The 13,432-nt window shown below is 35.3% G+C and overlaps 1 protein-coding gene across 5 annotated transcripts in view; it reads left to right on the top strand.

Moving 5' to 3' along the window:
- Positions 1-13,432, top strand: part of LOC116340198 — a 62,388-nt gene that overhangs the window by 46,586 nt on the left and 2,370 nt on the right. For all 5 annotated transcript variants that reach the window (XM_031766544.1, XM_031766534.1, XM_031766524.1 and 2 more), the window contains 11 exons: positions 3,351-3,525; positions 3,725-3,853; positions 9,829-9,903; positions 9,988-10,184; positions 10,287-10,945; positions 11,014-11,133; positions 11,210-11,415; positions 11,498-11,778; positions 11,852-12,070; positions 12,161-12,297; positions 12,390-13,337. In XM_031766544.1, coding sequence (XP_031622404.1) covers positions 3,351-3,525; positions 3,725-3,853; positions 9,829-9,903; positions 9,988-10,184; positions 10,287-10,945; positions 11,014-11,133; positions 11,210-11,415; positions 11,498-11,778; positions 11,852-12,070; positions 12,161-12,297; positions 12,390-13,337 — 3,146 coding nt within the window. The remainder of the gene's footprint in view (positions 1-3,350; positions 3,526-3,724; positions 3,854-9,828; positions 9,904-9,987; positions 10,185-10,286; positions 10,946-11,013; positions 11,134-11,209; positions 11,416-11,497; positions 11,779-11,851; positions 12,071-12,160; positions 12,298-12,389; positions 13,338-13,432) is intronic.

Here is a 13,432-nt window from a genome sequence, read left to right as displayed (position 1 = left end):
TCTCCTATTTTTTCATTCCGCTTCTGTTTCCAGTCACAACGAAAAAAATATAATCACCTTAAAGGCAGGGCTCTCAAAATGAGATTTCAAATCAAAATCACAAATCAAATAAAATTGATTTGGTTTGAAATTTTTCAAATAAAAACAGTCAAATAATTTGATTTGAAGTGTCACATGTTTCAAATCAAATGATTTGAACATTTTAGTTTGAGAAAATTCAAATCATGTTATTTCATTGTTTTTATTTGAAAATTTTCAAATCAAATGATCTCAAATCAGAAAACCCTGGAGCCAATTGATCATTCACGAAATCTGTATCTTGTGATTGTGCCTTGCTGTCAACCAGAGTAACCATCGTGTCATAAAATATTCAATATCATTGAATGAATGCAAATATAAATGGTGAGATTCGTAAATATCGAGCTGAATATTAATACATGGTCGCGCTAAATGAAACGTGTTTATTTTATTCATATTTTTTCTTCTCAAACAAGCCGCAAAACACCGAACAATTTTTTTTGTTTCGGTTTGTTTCATGCTTCTTAATCCACATTGATTATAAAAGCACGATATTGTTCTATTCTTCTTTGGGCGACAGGTTCTCGCGCACAGCAACTCACCAAGATAAAACTGTTACCGTTGATCTTCCTCCCCTCCCCCTCCGACCAAAAATGAATTGACTTCATACGTATGATATTTACACAAAACATTTCTAAGATAACAATAAGCTTCGGGTTTCCCATGTTGAATGACTTTTTTCTTTCTCTCCCTCTCTCTCGCTCGCCACAAACACGGAATTTCGTAACGAAACCGAACTTAATTATTTTGAATGAAAAATAATTTACCACTTGAAAGTGAAGAGAAAAAAAAACGGTTTTCAATAAGTTTCAATTGAGTTAAGAGTCTTTCAGCAGAAATTCATTTCAAAATAACACAATGAACAAACGAAAGAGAAAAGTAAACATCGAGAATCACATTTTCCGAACAAGTTAGCCAATCAAGCAGTTCGAATAAAGAGCACTTGTGTCTCAAAATGAAATGACGTTGTTTCGAATTTTTACCAAGTTTATATTATATCCAAATTGAGAGCAAACACCAAACTATTATTATTATTTATTGATGATATGAGTGCTTTATTTGGTGAATCGTAAGCTTGAATCATTTAAAAAAATAGGTGTGATGTCAGAGTCTAAAATCAGCCGAGCAATGATCGTTTATTTGTTGTTATTGAAAACAAAGTTACAGAATTAGCCATATTTTTTAATGGTCAAAGGCGATATATTCCACAGAAAATGTGTGTATTTTTATTTTTGGACGACCTATCGCTTCATGATGCAATTATTATCCGAAGCGACAATGAATCATCACAAATTTGAGTCGACATTTAGTTTATTTTGTTTCATTATCGATGGCAATGTAACATTTTAAATGTCTTTTAACAACATCAAAAACTCTAGAAAAGTTGGCCGTAAAAAAGAAAACCTGCCCTCACGTGAACTCTATTTACTTCATTCCAAATGATCTGCATGATGCTGTATGGCATTTGCGACACAAAGTCGGTGATGTGCGAGCATTTGCTAGCTATTTACAAGCGTTATTGAATTTAAGCGTAAAAGCCATTTTAAAAAAAACACATGTTTTTTATTGATATTTGTTCATTTATTCGAGTGATGAGAACGTTTCAATTCAAGGACGACGATTTTCGAATGCTCTTTCTCTCTCTCTCTCTCTCTCTTTTTCTCTCGCGACTCTTTGCTCATGCAAAACAATTAAAATGTATTACGTTTTGGGTGAAAACTTGTTCTCATTGATGATCTCTTAAACGAAAATTCTTCACTCATTTCTGCTTGTTTGTTTGTTCCCATTCACTTAAACACTCGTTCAATATGCATAAAATGTTCATTTGTAATGTCGTTTTTTCTCTCTCTTTAGCTCTCTCTGGGAGAGAGACTCTGTAATTTTTTGTCGATCTCATACAAATAAGACACAAGCCAATGGTTTTAAATATTCACATCTAGAATCACACGTTGAAAAATAATGTCGTTAGAATTAGCACATCGATTTCAATGTAATTCGACTTGAAAAAAAAATCTAATCCATATATATCTCTAGCGCTGGAATAAAAAACAATCACTTTGAATAAAGAAAATCATAGAATTTGATTCGCACATAAGTGACAATGATTTCCTGTGCACCGAAAAATGACGATAATAATTAAAATGAAAAAGTGCGAAGTACAAACTTGCGAAATAGAAATTGAATGAACCAACAATAAAAACGATATTTAAAAAAAAAAACAAAGAAATAATTCAAAAAAGATGTGGTTTCGTCCACGCAGCCAACCAAATGACACGGACCGATCTCGTGTGGCAAGCATACGAAACCGCATTCGATCGAAGAAATCGATTGCTAAATTGGATGCTGATGCTAAAGATTTGGCCACCAAACCAGTCACTGTCACGCCGAATCGTTTTCGCAGAGACAGCGGTGATGGTGGCAGCGGTTATGTTTTACGATCTCAATCGGGCCGTCGACTTTCGTTGCTCAGTGATAACGACGACGATGCTGGTACAAAAGAAAAAAATAAAGTATTACGCACCGATCAAAAGTATAAAAAAAATCGAGTCACAAAAAGTTCTTCGCGAACAAAAATGCCCGATCTTAAAATTGAAAAGCAAAATTCGGGCAAAAATTTAAACAACATCCAAAATAGTGGCACTGGCCAACGAAAAAATTCAACACCATTAATTGATCCAACATCACCGGTCAAAGCGAAGGCAACACGACGAAATACATCATTAAATTTGAACGCTTTATTGCGCTACAAATCGTTCATTAGCGGTTCAACGAAAAAATTAACATCCGACGATTTTGATCGTTTGCGTCGTAAATCACTTGGTGATACTGGTAAAATACGGCGCAAATCAAATCCGGACACCGATAAAAAGCCAGACAAAGAAGAAGAAGAAGTAGAAGCATCATCAAAGAAAAATAACAACCATCATCAGCAATCGCCGTCATTTGAATCGAATGATAAATTTAGTGATGATGATTTTCAATCATGTTCCGAAGATCAAGTCGACCATTCGACCGGATTTTTTTCAATATTAAATAAACCGGATAAAGGATGCGACTTTCTAAGTACAACTTCCAAAAAGACTAAATCTAAAAATAAGAAAAAAGGTTTCTATCTATTGAATATGTCAATACTGAATGAATTTTTGTGAATGTGACAGTTTCTTTTGTCGCCAATTTATTATCTCTGTTTCATATTTAAAAAAATTAAATTATTATAAATTCCATCAACATTTTAATTGATTCGTTTACGTTTTCATTTTCATCATCAATAGATCGTCCTTCACAAGCGTCAGTGGTACGTCAACCATCTGATCGTCGATCGGATCCAAATAATTCACTTAATTCAACCGCACAAAGTAACCATCCCACCACAAATGAATTCAATACATCGCATTCCATTGATAACGAAACAAGCATCCATGAGGTTGACAACGAAAATCGAGACAGGTAATTTGAATGGTTTTTCTTCTTCTTTGATTTTCCTACGCTTCTGTATTGTTCATTCCTATTTGCCTAAAAAAGGGAATGAAAATCGGAAAGATTTTATGACTATTGCATGACTATGCGCGTACGCGAGTCGTTGAACCCAAAGTTTGATTGAATTGTTTGCATTTCTGATTTCTTTTGTCATTCCATTCGTTCGCAGCACAAAATCAAAATCAGCGCCCGTATCAGTGAATCGCTCTGAATCGTATAAAGAGCGACTATCCCACAAGAGAAACCATCGAAATAATCGCCGAAAGATATCCGATCCGAGTCTATCATCGAAATCCAAGTAAGTGCAGTTCATTTTATGCTATATTGTGGTTGAGGGAGAAATTAAATTACCTGCTTTTTTCCTACAAATTTTAAAAACCAAACAAAAAACAAGAGTAAAGAAAAAACCGTATACCTCTGGGTGAAACAGCCATTCAAAATGTACTAGTCATTGGTTTTTTTAAACATATATTTCATTGCGGGGGGAAAAACGATGAAGAAAATAAGTTGTTTATTGGAAATACATTTGTAACCATCAAACAGTTTGTGAAATGAATAGTGAACGCTATAAATTCAATTAGATGCGATCGTTTTTGTGGCCACCGACTACAAGGCGAACGCTGTAACATTAAGAAATACGCGCGCAAAATAATGCCACAATTATTTCCAATTCATTTGTTGGATGTGTTGGTCAGTTATAAAAGTGAGGGTTTATTTTTTTTTTCTCTCGTCTTTGGCATGAATCTAGTTAGCATAAGATATTCGCTGAAGGTTTTTAAACGTTGCGGCCAATGTGTGCGGTCGCAAGTGTGTATAAATGTATAAAGGGCAATTTCCGAGATACTCTGTTACATATGTAATACACATTGCACGTGTACAAATATATGGAGTGTGACGCGGAATTTTTGAATGGAATATGCTGAAATGGATGAATGTGAAAAGAATTTCAAAGTGCGCACATTGTGTATCTACCTATCTATCCAGTTCCAATGAAGTTCAATAAAAAGTTTCTATACATATGTGTGTGTGTGTGTGAGAGAGACACGGTGGCGATAAAAAGCAATGGATAAATTTAAAAAGTTGCAAACGATGGGAAATATGTGTGACGACGAAAGCATAGTGGCCAACCAATGGTCCTTCGGCAAAGACAATAAACCGAATAATCGTACAGAATATGCCGAGGAGAAAAAACATAACGGTTCGGCTTGCGCATATGCCATGGATTGGCGTGAATAAAAAAATCCGCGTGGCAAAACAAAAAAGAATAAAAAAACAACCTAAACGAGGGTATATACGACTTATGCACACAAACTCATTCACTAGCATTCGGGTTAGAAAAATCACACAAAACATCAAATTTAATACTTAGTTGGTTAATGTGCGTACATTGCAACAGAAACTCACAGTTCCAACAGTGACGATAGCGAGGCTTACCAAGAGAACGAAAAAAACGACAACAAACGCACACACACAGCATGAAAAGGCTTTAAGTTCCGACATCCGACAAAAGCAGAAACAGAATCATCGGATCGGTTTTATGTGTTATCGGTTCGGGTTCATGAGCGCAACCGACAAGTCAATCAAATCAATTTCACATAGACAAAGCTACGGTAATAACGCACAAAAAGGCACATTTTACATGTGTTCTTTTTTCCTGTTCGAGGTTCATTTATTGACCGTCAATTTTGATATCGTTCTGTGAATGCGGGGTGAATTTGAAAAATTGTGGAAACAAGTAAATCACGGTGAAAATATTGCAAATTCATGACTGTTGAGTTTATCAAGTATTCTTAATCGGTTTAATTCATTACGGTGGTTTTTATTAACGTGATTTTTGTTGTACAAAAAAAAAACGAGAGTAACGTGAGTTTATAGACAATGGCTAAATGAGTATAATTTTGTGTTTTTCTATCGTTGAAGAAAAAAGTGATGGAATCAATTGAGTCAAGTTCTATTTTGAAACCAAAATCTCACAATAGTGCAACTGCGACCGCATATCTTACTATTATCTATTTTTTTTAAAAAGCAACATTCGATTTTTTCACACAGCCTCGATATATAAAAGTCACATTGACTGCTTCGTGCCAGATGCCTCCATTTGAAATCTCTCTTTTCTACTTCCCTCGCAATTTTTAATGAAACTCAATGAATCGCCAAATAGCTGGTCATTATTCTCGAGCGTTTGTTTTCAATTTGGGTATGGTATTTAATTTAGTGGAAAATCGGCATATTCAGCTTGTTTTTCCGTTTCTTTCTCTTTTTTTTCATAATATGGTTCACCCACGTCCGTTAGCAAATTTTTATTAGTGGTAAATTTACGTTGTAAATTGGTGATCGAGTATGAAAAAAAATGTTTCTTTTTTTAATGTTTTCGTATGAATGTGTTTTTTTTTTGTTGCGCAAAACATTTTCTTTTCCGCAAACAAACAAAAGGAAAAAGCAAAAAAAGTCCATTTTCCTTGTGTGCATCGTGAAGTGATAGTTACAATAATGAACAGAACAAATATCAATTATTGAAATTAGACACAAATCAGAATAACCAAATCCATATGGCATGATTTCGATGTGCATCAGCACATGCAAATTTTGCAACGAATTCAATTTAATGCTAACGCAAGATCAACACTTGACTGCCAACATATAGACCATATAACATCCAAATCCATATAGATAATCTATTTTCTTTTTGTCTGTTTGTTAGTTTTTGATGTTTGATTTTGTGTTTAATTCAAAATCAGATTTATGGATTTTCTCTCACAATCTCATTTCAAATATAGCGTTTTTCAATTAGATGTTTGTAACTTTTTCATCATCAAGCGGAGAATTAATCAATTTTCAATCAAATGAATGGAAATTAACTTATAGAATTTGAGACAAAATTCAAACTTAAAAGCATTGAGAGAACAAAAAAAAACAACCAAAATTTAATTTTATCTTTATTCACATCTGATTTACATCGAAAACATAATAAAAACGAAATAATTATGAAAACAGAACGAAAAGATGAAGGCGAATAAAACACATGAGGCCAGAAATCCATTTTCCTTCCAATTTAATTGCGAAATAAACTCGCTCGGCGCATACGCATGTGAATGTACATAGAAAGAGTTTCGATTTATCTGCTGCATAACAAACGTGATGATGCAAAAAGAGTGTAAAGGCGACGTGCTCTAGCGCCTTATTGAAAATGCGTACACGCTGTAAACTGCGAAGTTTTAATGGATTTTACCGAGATTTTAAATCGAGGATTCTTGATATTCGAACCATTCAAGGCGAAGTTTCTCTTTATCTCGTTCATTTGCTCGCGAAAAACATTCTTAAATTTGCCGGAGCCGCATCTGAACATATGCATCGTGTTTTGCGCTTAATTTTCAAATATAAAACCAAACCGCAAATTTTTCCATCTGCAATTTGTTTTCATTTTCAATTCTAAGCAATTCACCCTGTTTTTCTCTTTCATTCATTCTCATATGTGTTGAAGTGTGTATGTGTGTGCAATAGAAATATATCGCAATTAATTTTTGAATTTAATTGCATCAATGTTTGGGTGTGTTCATCTATAAAATTGATATGAATGGCGAACGTGGTCGTTGAAGATCGATTGCGGATTGCATGTCGGTTGATTGCCGGACATTGTGGGATGATGATGATTGTGTGTTGCTTGCTAAAACAAAACAAAAGTGTGGAAATTTACGCGAATTATTTCTGAATTCGACATTTCGCACAATGGAATATTTCCGACATTCCATCATGAAGGATATATTCGATTAGACAGTTTTATGTGCGACAATACACACAGATGTGCACCATTCATATTGTGATTGTTTGCCATAATGAACCCTCCCCCATCATTGGGTGGAATAGACAGAGTGCGAAATAGATCTATAAACAATACAAATTACCTTAGATAGTTGTTATTTTTCTACTTTCTGCCGTAGTATTCGCTTCGATGAATTATTATTATGTGCACACCTGATTCATTGCGAAAGAAAACAGCATAAAATACATTCGATACAGTTACATTTTGTGTACATCATATCGTTGTTTATTATTAAAAAATGCATATTTTGTATTGTTGCGTTCATGCATCTGACACTTTTGTATACATTTATTGATTTGTAGACAATATACTTCTACTCGATATGATGACATTCATTCGAGTTTTGTTCGAAATGAATCCGTGAAAATTCTGCAAGGATAAAGAGAGCATATTTGGTTGGTGTGTGTGTGTGTGTCAATGTTGTTGTTTCCTTTAACTGTCATTCATCATGATTACGACTGTCATATTTATTCAAGTAAATAACAAAGCATTTTTCATAGTTTGACAACGGCACATGGCACACTATTATTATCATCACCGTCATCAATTTCGTTGTGCACAAAACTCGTGTTTACCTGTGCACAAAACTCGTTACAATTTTTCATATCCAATGGGGGTGGTGATGCGCACCCAATCGTTGCCCCTAATCTAAACGAAGATTGATTTGTATTGTACACTCATTTTTGTTTTCACCTAACACAAATGTGAACAAAAGCAAAACGCACGAAAACAAAATGAAAGTGATATGTTATTCAAAGATATTTTTTTTTTATCACTGAGATCCGATTTTATGTTAAGCGATTCTTCAATACAACTACATTTCATATTTTGATATAGCCATTTTAATCCTTTCTAAATGCATTTCCAGCTGTGATGGTTTTGTTCGTCGTAACTCTTCAATTTTATCAAAGTGTGTGTGACATAAAAAAATGTGTATTAATTTTATAGTGCACTCTGACACTTCAGAGTGTCAGTGCTGCTGCATATTCCATTAGATGGTGTCAGTCGTAATTTTTCACCATCGCAAAACAATAGAAAACACAATTGACAACATTGTCGTGCAAAAAATTCTTGCTCTCATTTTTTTCATCTCCGAATGGAATGAACGATTTTTTTCGAGCACAGCGACAATGGAAACATATTTTAAACAACATAGACGCAAGGAAAATATTTCGAATTCCAAAAAGACTGAACTCGGGGTCATCGTCGAATTCGGCGAGAAACCGGAAATTCGACATTCAATACCGAAAAAAAAAATTGTACATATTGAATACAATGAGAAATTCGTCGTTCTCAATCGAAAGTAATTCACAGGGTATCTTATCAAACTCCCATTATTCGTTGTGTGTCAGCGCTTCGATTATCTCCCATGTCGTGGACTCTGATTGTATGTTGTGTGAGTGCTTCTTTTTTTCTGATTGCTATTGTTGGATTTGTCGTTTCAATTTCTTTCAGGTTTATCGGTTAGAACCTCGATATCAACAAAAGAATAGCTGATTTTCCATATATACACACCCAGCAAAATCAACAAAGACACGACACAAAAAAGAACATGATACACAGAGAGACAATATAAAAAGACAACAACAATCGTCAAGACTACCGCAATTTCATTTAGAGAAGCATACACATATTTTTGCGTGTATAAGCTTTTTTGCCTTTAAACGGAGTTTCGTGTGGCTAAATGGGCTGAAGAGTAGAGAACAAATCGCCAATGTGTAAACAAACATAGAACGACTACATAGCATAGCAGCATTGAATGCGATTCGAATAACAACCGACACACAAAATCTTCGGTGGTGTGATTTGGAATGGTGAACTGCTCGTGTTAGCAGCGGCAGTAATAAGTGATTAAAATTGGGCTTCTCTTCTTCTTCCACTTTTATTTTCAACCAAATATTTTTGGACATTTTGCAAGTATTTTTATACATTCGAAGCATGGCGTCCGTATCGAATTTCGGTTTGTGTCTCCTCATTAAGATGGTCACTGTCATCGACATCATTACCGTTTATCGTAAAAACAAATTAATTTGTGAGCTTTGGTTCCAAAAATAAAACAAAAGTGAAAATTACTGAAACGTGGAAATATTCGACTCTTGTAGAATTTTTTTTGTCAACACCAACAACATTAGTTTGTCTCTTACGGTCTATAAATATATTATCTATGAAATGGCTGCAATTTGAAATATGAACTGAAAGAGTGAATGATAGAAAAAAAAACAAACCATCCGTATAAAAATAGATGTGCCAATGATAAACGGTGATTAAATTAGTGCAAATGATAATTTGTGCAACAATTAAGTATTAAAAATAAGAAAAAAACGAACACTTTTGATTCGAACGAATGGCTGTTCATACAGAGAGACACAAAAGGTTTTTTTACATCTTGTTTTTGTGAGGGCAATAGCCAATTTTTCTCATTTATTTATTTCCATCTAAATTTTCCATAACAGTGAGGATCAACATGTCGATTTGGGCATAAATAATACCAATTTCACGGCAAGTTCGAGTTCTAGTCTCTCATCCAGGTAATTTTTTTTAATTCATTTTTCAAAACACATATTCCTGCGAACGTGCTAATAATGAACATATTTCGTCAATCGTTTTTACAGCCTCGGTAGTAATAGCCCATCATTGGAAGCGGTTAGCACACCGATTGGCCATCAAGTGGCATCGTGTGCGCCGCGTCAATGGGTTGATAGTGAAGACGAGGGTGGCGACCAAGAGGCCGACTGGAGCTCACACGTTAGCCCGGATATTTTACAAACACTTTCCGATACGGAAAAACGACGACAGGAAATTATTAACGGTAAGAATGGTTCCAAACAAAAAAATAACTCACATCGATAAAAAAAAACTGCAAGAAAAATTGCTAATTTTGGTTTTCCTTCAAAAATTCATAAATACACAGAAATTTATCAAACCGAACGAAATCATGTGCGGACACTTCGATTGCTCGAGGGAATATTTATGCGTCCGCTACAAGATTCGTCAGCGCTGACAGTGGAACATTTTAATTTGCTGTTTCCGCCATCGTTGCTTGTGCTCAAAGATTTGCATCGAAATTTTAAACAGCAGCTGGAACAACGACGAGGTGATCAAGAGCCATTGGTTGAAGAAATTGGTGATTTGCTATTATCAATGTTTGATGGTAATGCCGGTGATCAATTGCGTGAGCATGCGGCTTCATTTTGTGCACGACAAAAAATCGCTCTTGAAGCGCTTAAAGAGAAGCGCCGCAAGGATGCAAAACTTCAACAATTGTTGACCGAAGCTGAATCGCATAAAGCTTGTAGACGTTTACAATTGAAAGATCTATTGCCAACTGTATTGCAACGACTTACAAAATATCCATTGTTATTTGAAAGTTTGGCCAAAATATCGATTAAAGTTGCACCGGACAATGAAAAGGAAACACAGGCCATACAACGTGCACGCGAATTATCGAGACGCATTTTGGATCATGTTAATCAAGCGGTGCGAGAAGCTGAAGACACACATACATTGCAAACGATTCAAAAACGCTTGGACAAATCACTCTACGAAAAGGAACCAAATAACGAATTTAAAGTGAGTTGAACATGAACTTATTGTCATTCGAATCGAACATTTAATACATTATTATTTAAATATTTCAGCATTTGGACCTAACACAACATAAACTAATCTACGAAGGTACTCTTACTCATAAGAAGCAGCCACAAGAGCAGCTGCACGGTCTTCTATTTGAAACGATGGTCGTTTTATTGCACAAAAAGGTATATATTCGCATTATTTATTTATTTCATCGTGAATGTTCAACATATTTTTTTTTCATTTCTCACATTTATCCAGGACGATAAATACATACTCAAACACTTGGTGAGCCCTGGTTCAACGGGTGGCGAGAGTAAAAATGAGATTCGTTTCAATCCAATAACAAAAATCAACTTGATTCTAGTTCGTCAATCGGCTGTGGAAAAGAATTCCTTTTATTTAATCAATACGAATGTAACGCAAATGTTAGAGTTAACCGCTCCCAGCGCTTTAGAGTGCAAAACGTAAGCGCATTAAATCATATATTTTTTTTTTTTTTTGCTTTTTCTGAAGAAAACCATAAATTATTTATCGGTATTATTGTAGGTGGTTTAATCACATATCAGCCGCTGCCGAGGCGTATAAACAACGAACAAAGAGTAATCATGACATAACACCAGTCGAAGATCCATCCAGTGTTACGATACCATCTAGTGCAACGACAAAAGAAACAGCCGCTGATCATGAATTTGTCACGAGTGGCACAACTAGTGGATTAACTGCATCTAATTCAATTGCAACTGCCGATACCGCACACAATCAATCTCTGGACGGACAAAAAGACACCGCTCGACATAACACGAGCAACGATGGTGAAGCATTCGACCGTAAGTTTTGAAGCGATTTGATTTTTTAATAATGAACCGATATGATTAAGAAAAATGATCAATTTTTCTCTAGGTGAACATGATTATATTAATATAAATGGAAGTGGTGCCAGAGCAACAGCCAAATCTGAAGAGGATGTGTGCGACAAAGCCAATCGGAAATCTGAATTGTTTTCCAATAATTCAAATAATACGAGGACATTAACACAGCAATCATCGTTAGTGGCACCGAGTGAGGTTCATATTAGCATTAGTCCAGCACTTACGGCTGAGCCTGTTCTAACACCAAATGGTTAGTGTTGTTAAAACATCTTAAAATGCAGACCAAAAACGCTCACAATCTAAATGAATTTATCCAATCTATCATGTTTATTCCACGTAGAACGACTGAGACGCCTGGATGAATCGATAAGACTCACTTTGTCCGAAAAGCAAAAAATCGTTTGTGATATATTTAGAGTACCGAATGAGCATTTTTCAGCGATTGCAGATATAGCTGGTCAACCAGAGGCTCCTAAGGTATGTCTCTCTACATTTGATTCACTTTCTAAGACAATTTAAAAAAATAAATGGCGCTAATTTGTCAAAAAAAAAAAACAATTTTTCAACAGGAGCCATCGGATTTATTATTGGCTGCATTTGCTCAAGTTCAATCGCTAACCGAAGCATTGAATGAGTATATAAAAATTCCACAAATTCAACCGACTGAGATGCTGGTGAATTCAACGTCTCTGTGTGATGATTGTTTCAAAAATGCGGAAAAACAATGTGAAGAGCAGCAAACAAAAACAGTATCGGTACCGTTAGCTCCAATGCCACCGTTGCCTCAATCGCAAAACAATAGCACAAGCTGCAGTAATAATAGTCAATCGGCATCAACTGTGATTAATAATAAATTAACCGAAAGTACGACGTCAATTGATGCGGTAAGCATTTTGCCCGATGACGATGGCTATTGTGAAATTGATGAAATCCGATTACCGGCAATCACAAAATCACCATCGATCAAAATCAATGACCCGCGGCGACAATCGGCGGCTGCTCCACTCCCACCGGAAGCAATCGATGAAACAACCAGCAACAAAAAAACGGACTCGTTGAATGATACACAAGCACCACCACCACCGCCTCCACCAAATAAAACATCAGCAAATGGCAGCGGTACGAAATCAAAGCATAACAATCAAGATACAACGATAAATGAACAAATATCGAATGCATCAAGTAATTCAGCATCCACTACAACCAACACCAATACAATTGTATTAAATAAGGCCAGCGGTTCAGATACGGAGCATATCGAAGTAAATTATGCATACGATTCGTTGACACAACCATTGGCCGAACTGAATTTGAACAGTGAAGCGCAGGCAAAATTAAATAATGGTGCCAATGCCATCATCAGTAGCAGCAAAATATTAAAAACGACGACATGCGACAGTTTTTGTTTGCCACCCGAAACCAATATTGTTGGCTTACAACATTCTGTACCATCGATACCCTGCCATCTCATATCAGCCTATGTGGCATCACTAAATTTACACATTTCACAATTATTGGTAAGAATTCAAAAGTTCATTTTTTCCCATCTCTATCACATATTTTCTTCAAAATAATTTCAACCAATTTTTTTTTCTATTTTATATGAAATTTC

This window comes from Contarinia nasturtii, unplaced genomic scaffold (assembly GCF_009176525.2).
Source record: "Contarinia nasturtii isolate CC-2019 unplaced genomic scaffold, AAFC_CNas_1.1 Cnas_scaffold_129, whole genome shotgun sequence".
Taxonomy (NCBI): Eukaryota; Metazoa; Arthropoda; class Insecta; order Diptera; family Cecidomyiidae; genus Contarinia; species Contarinia nasturtii.
This window is presented reverse-complemented; position numbering and strand designations above follow the sequence as displayed.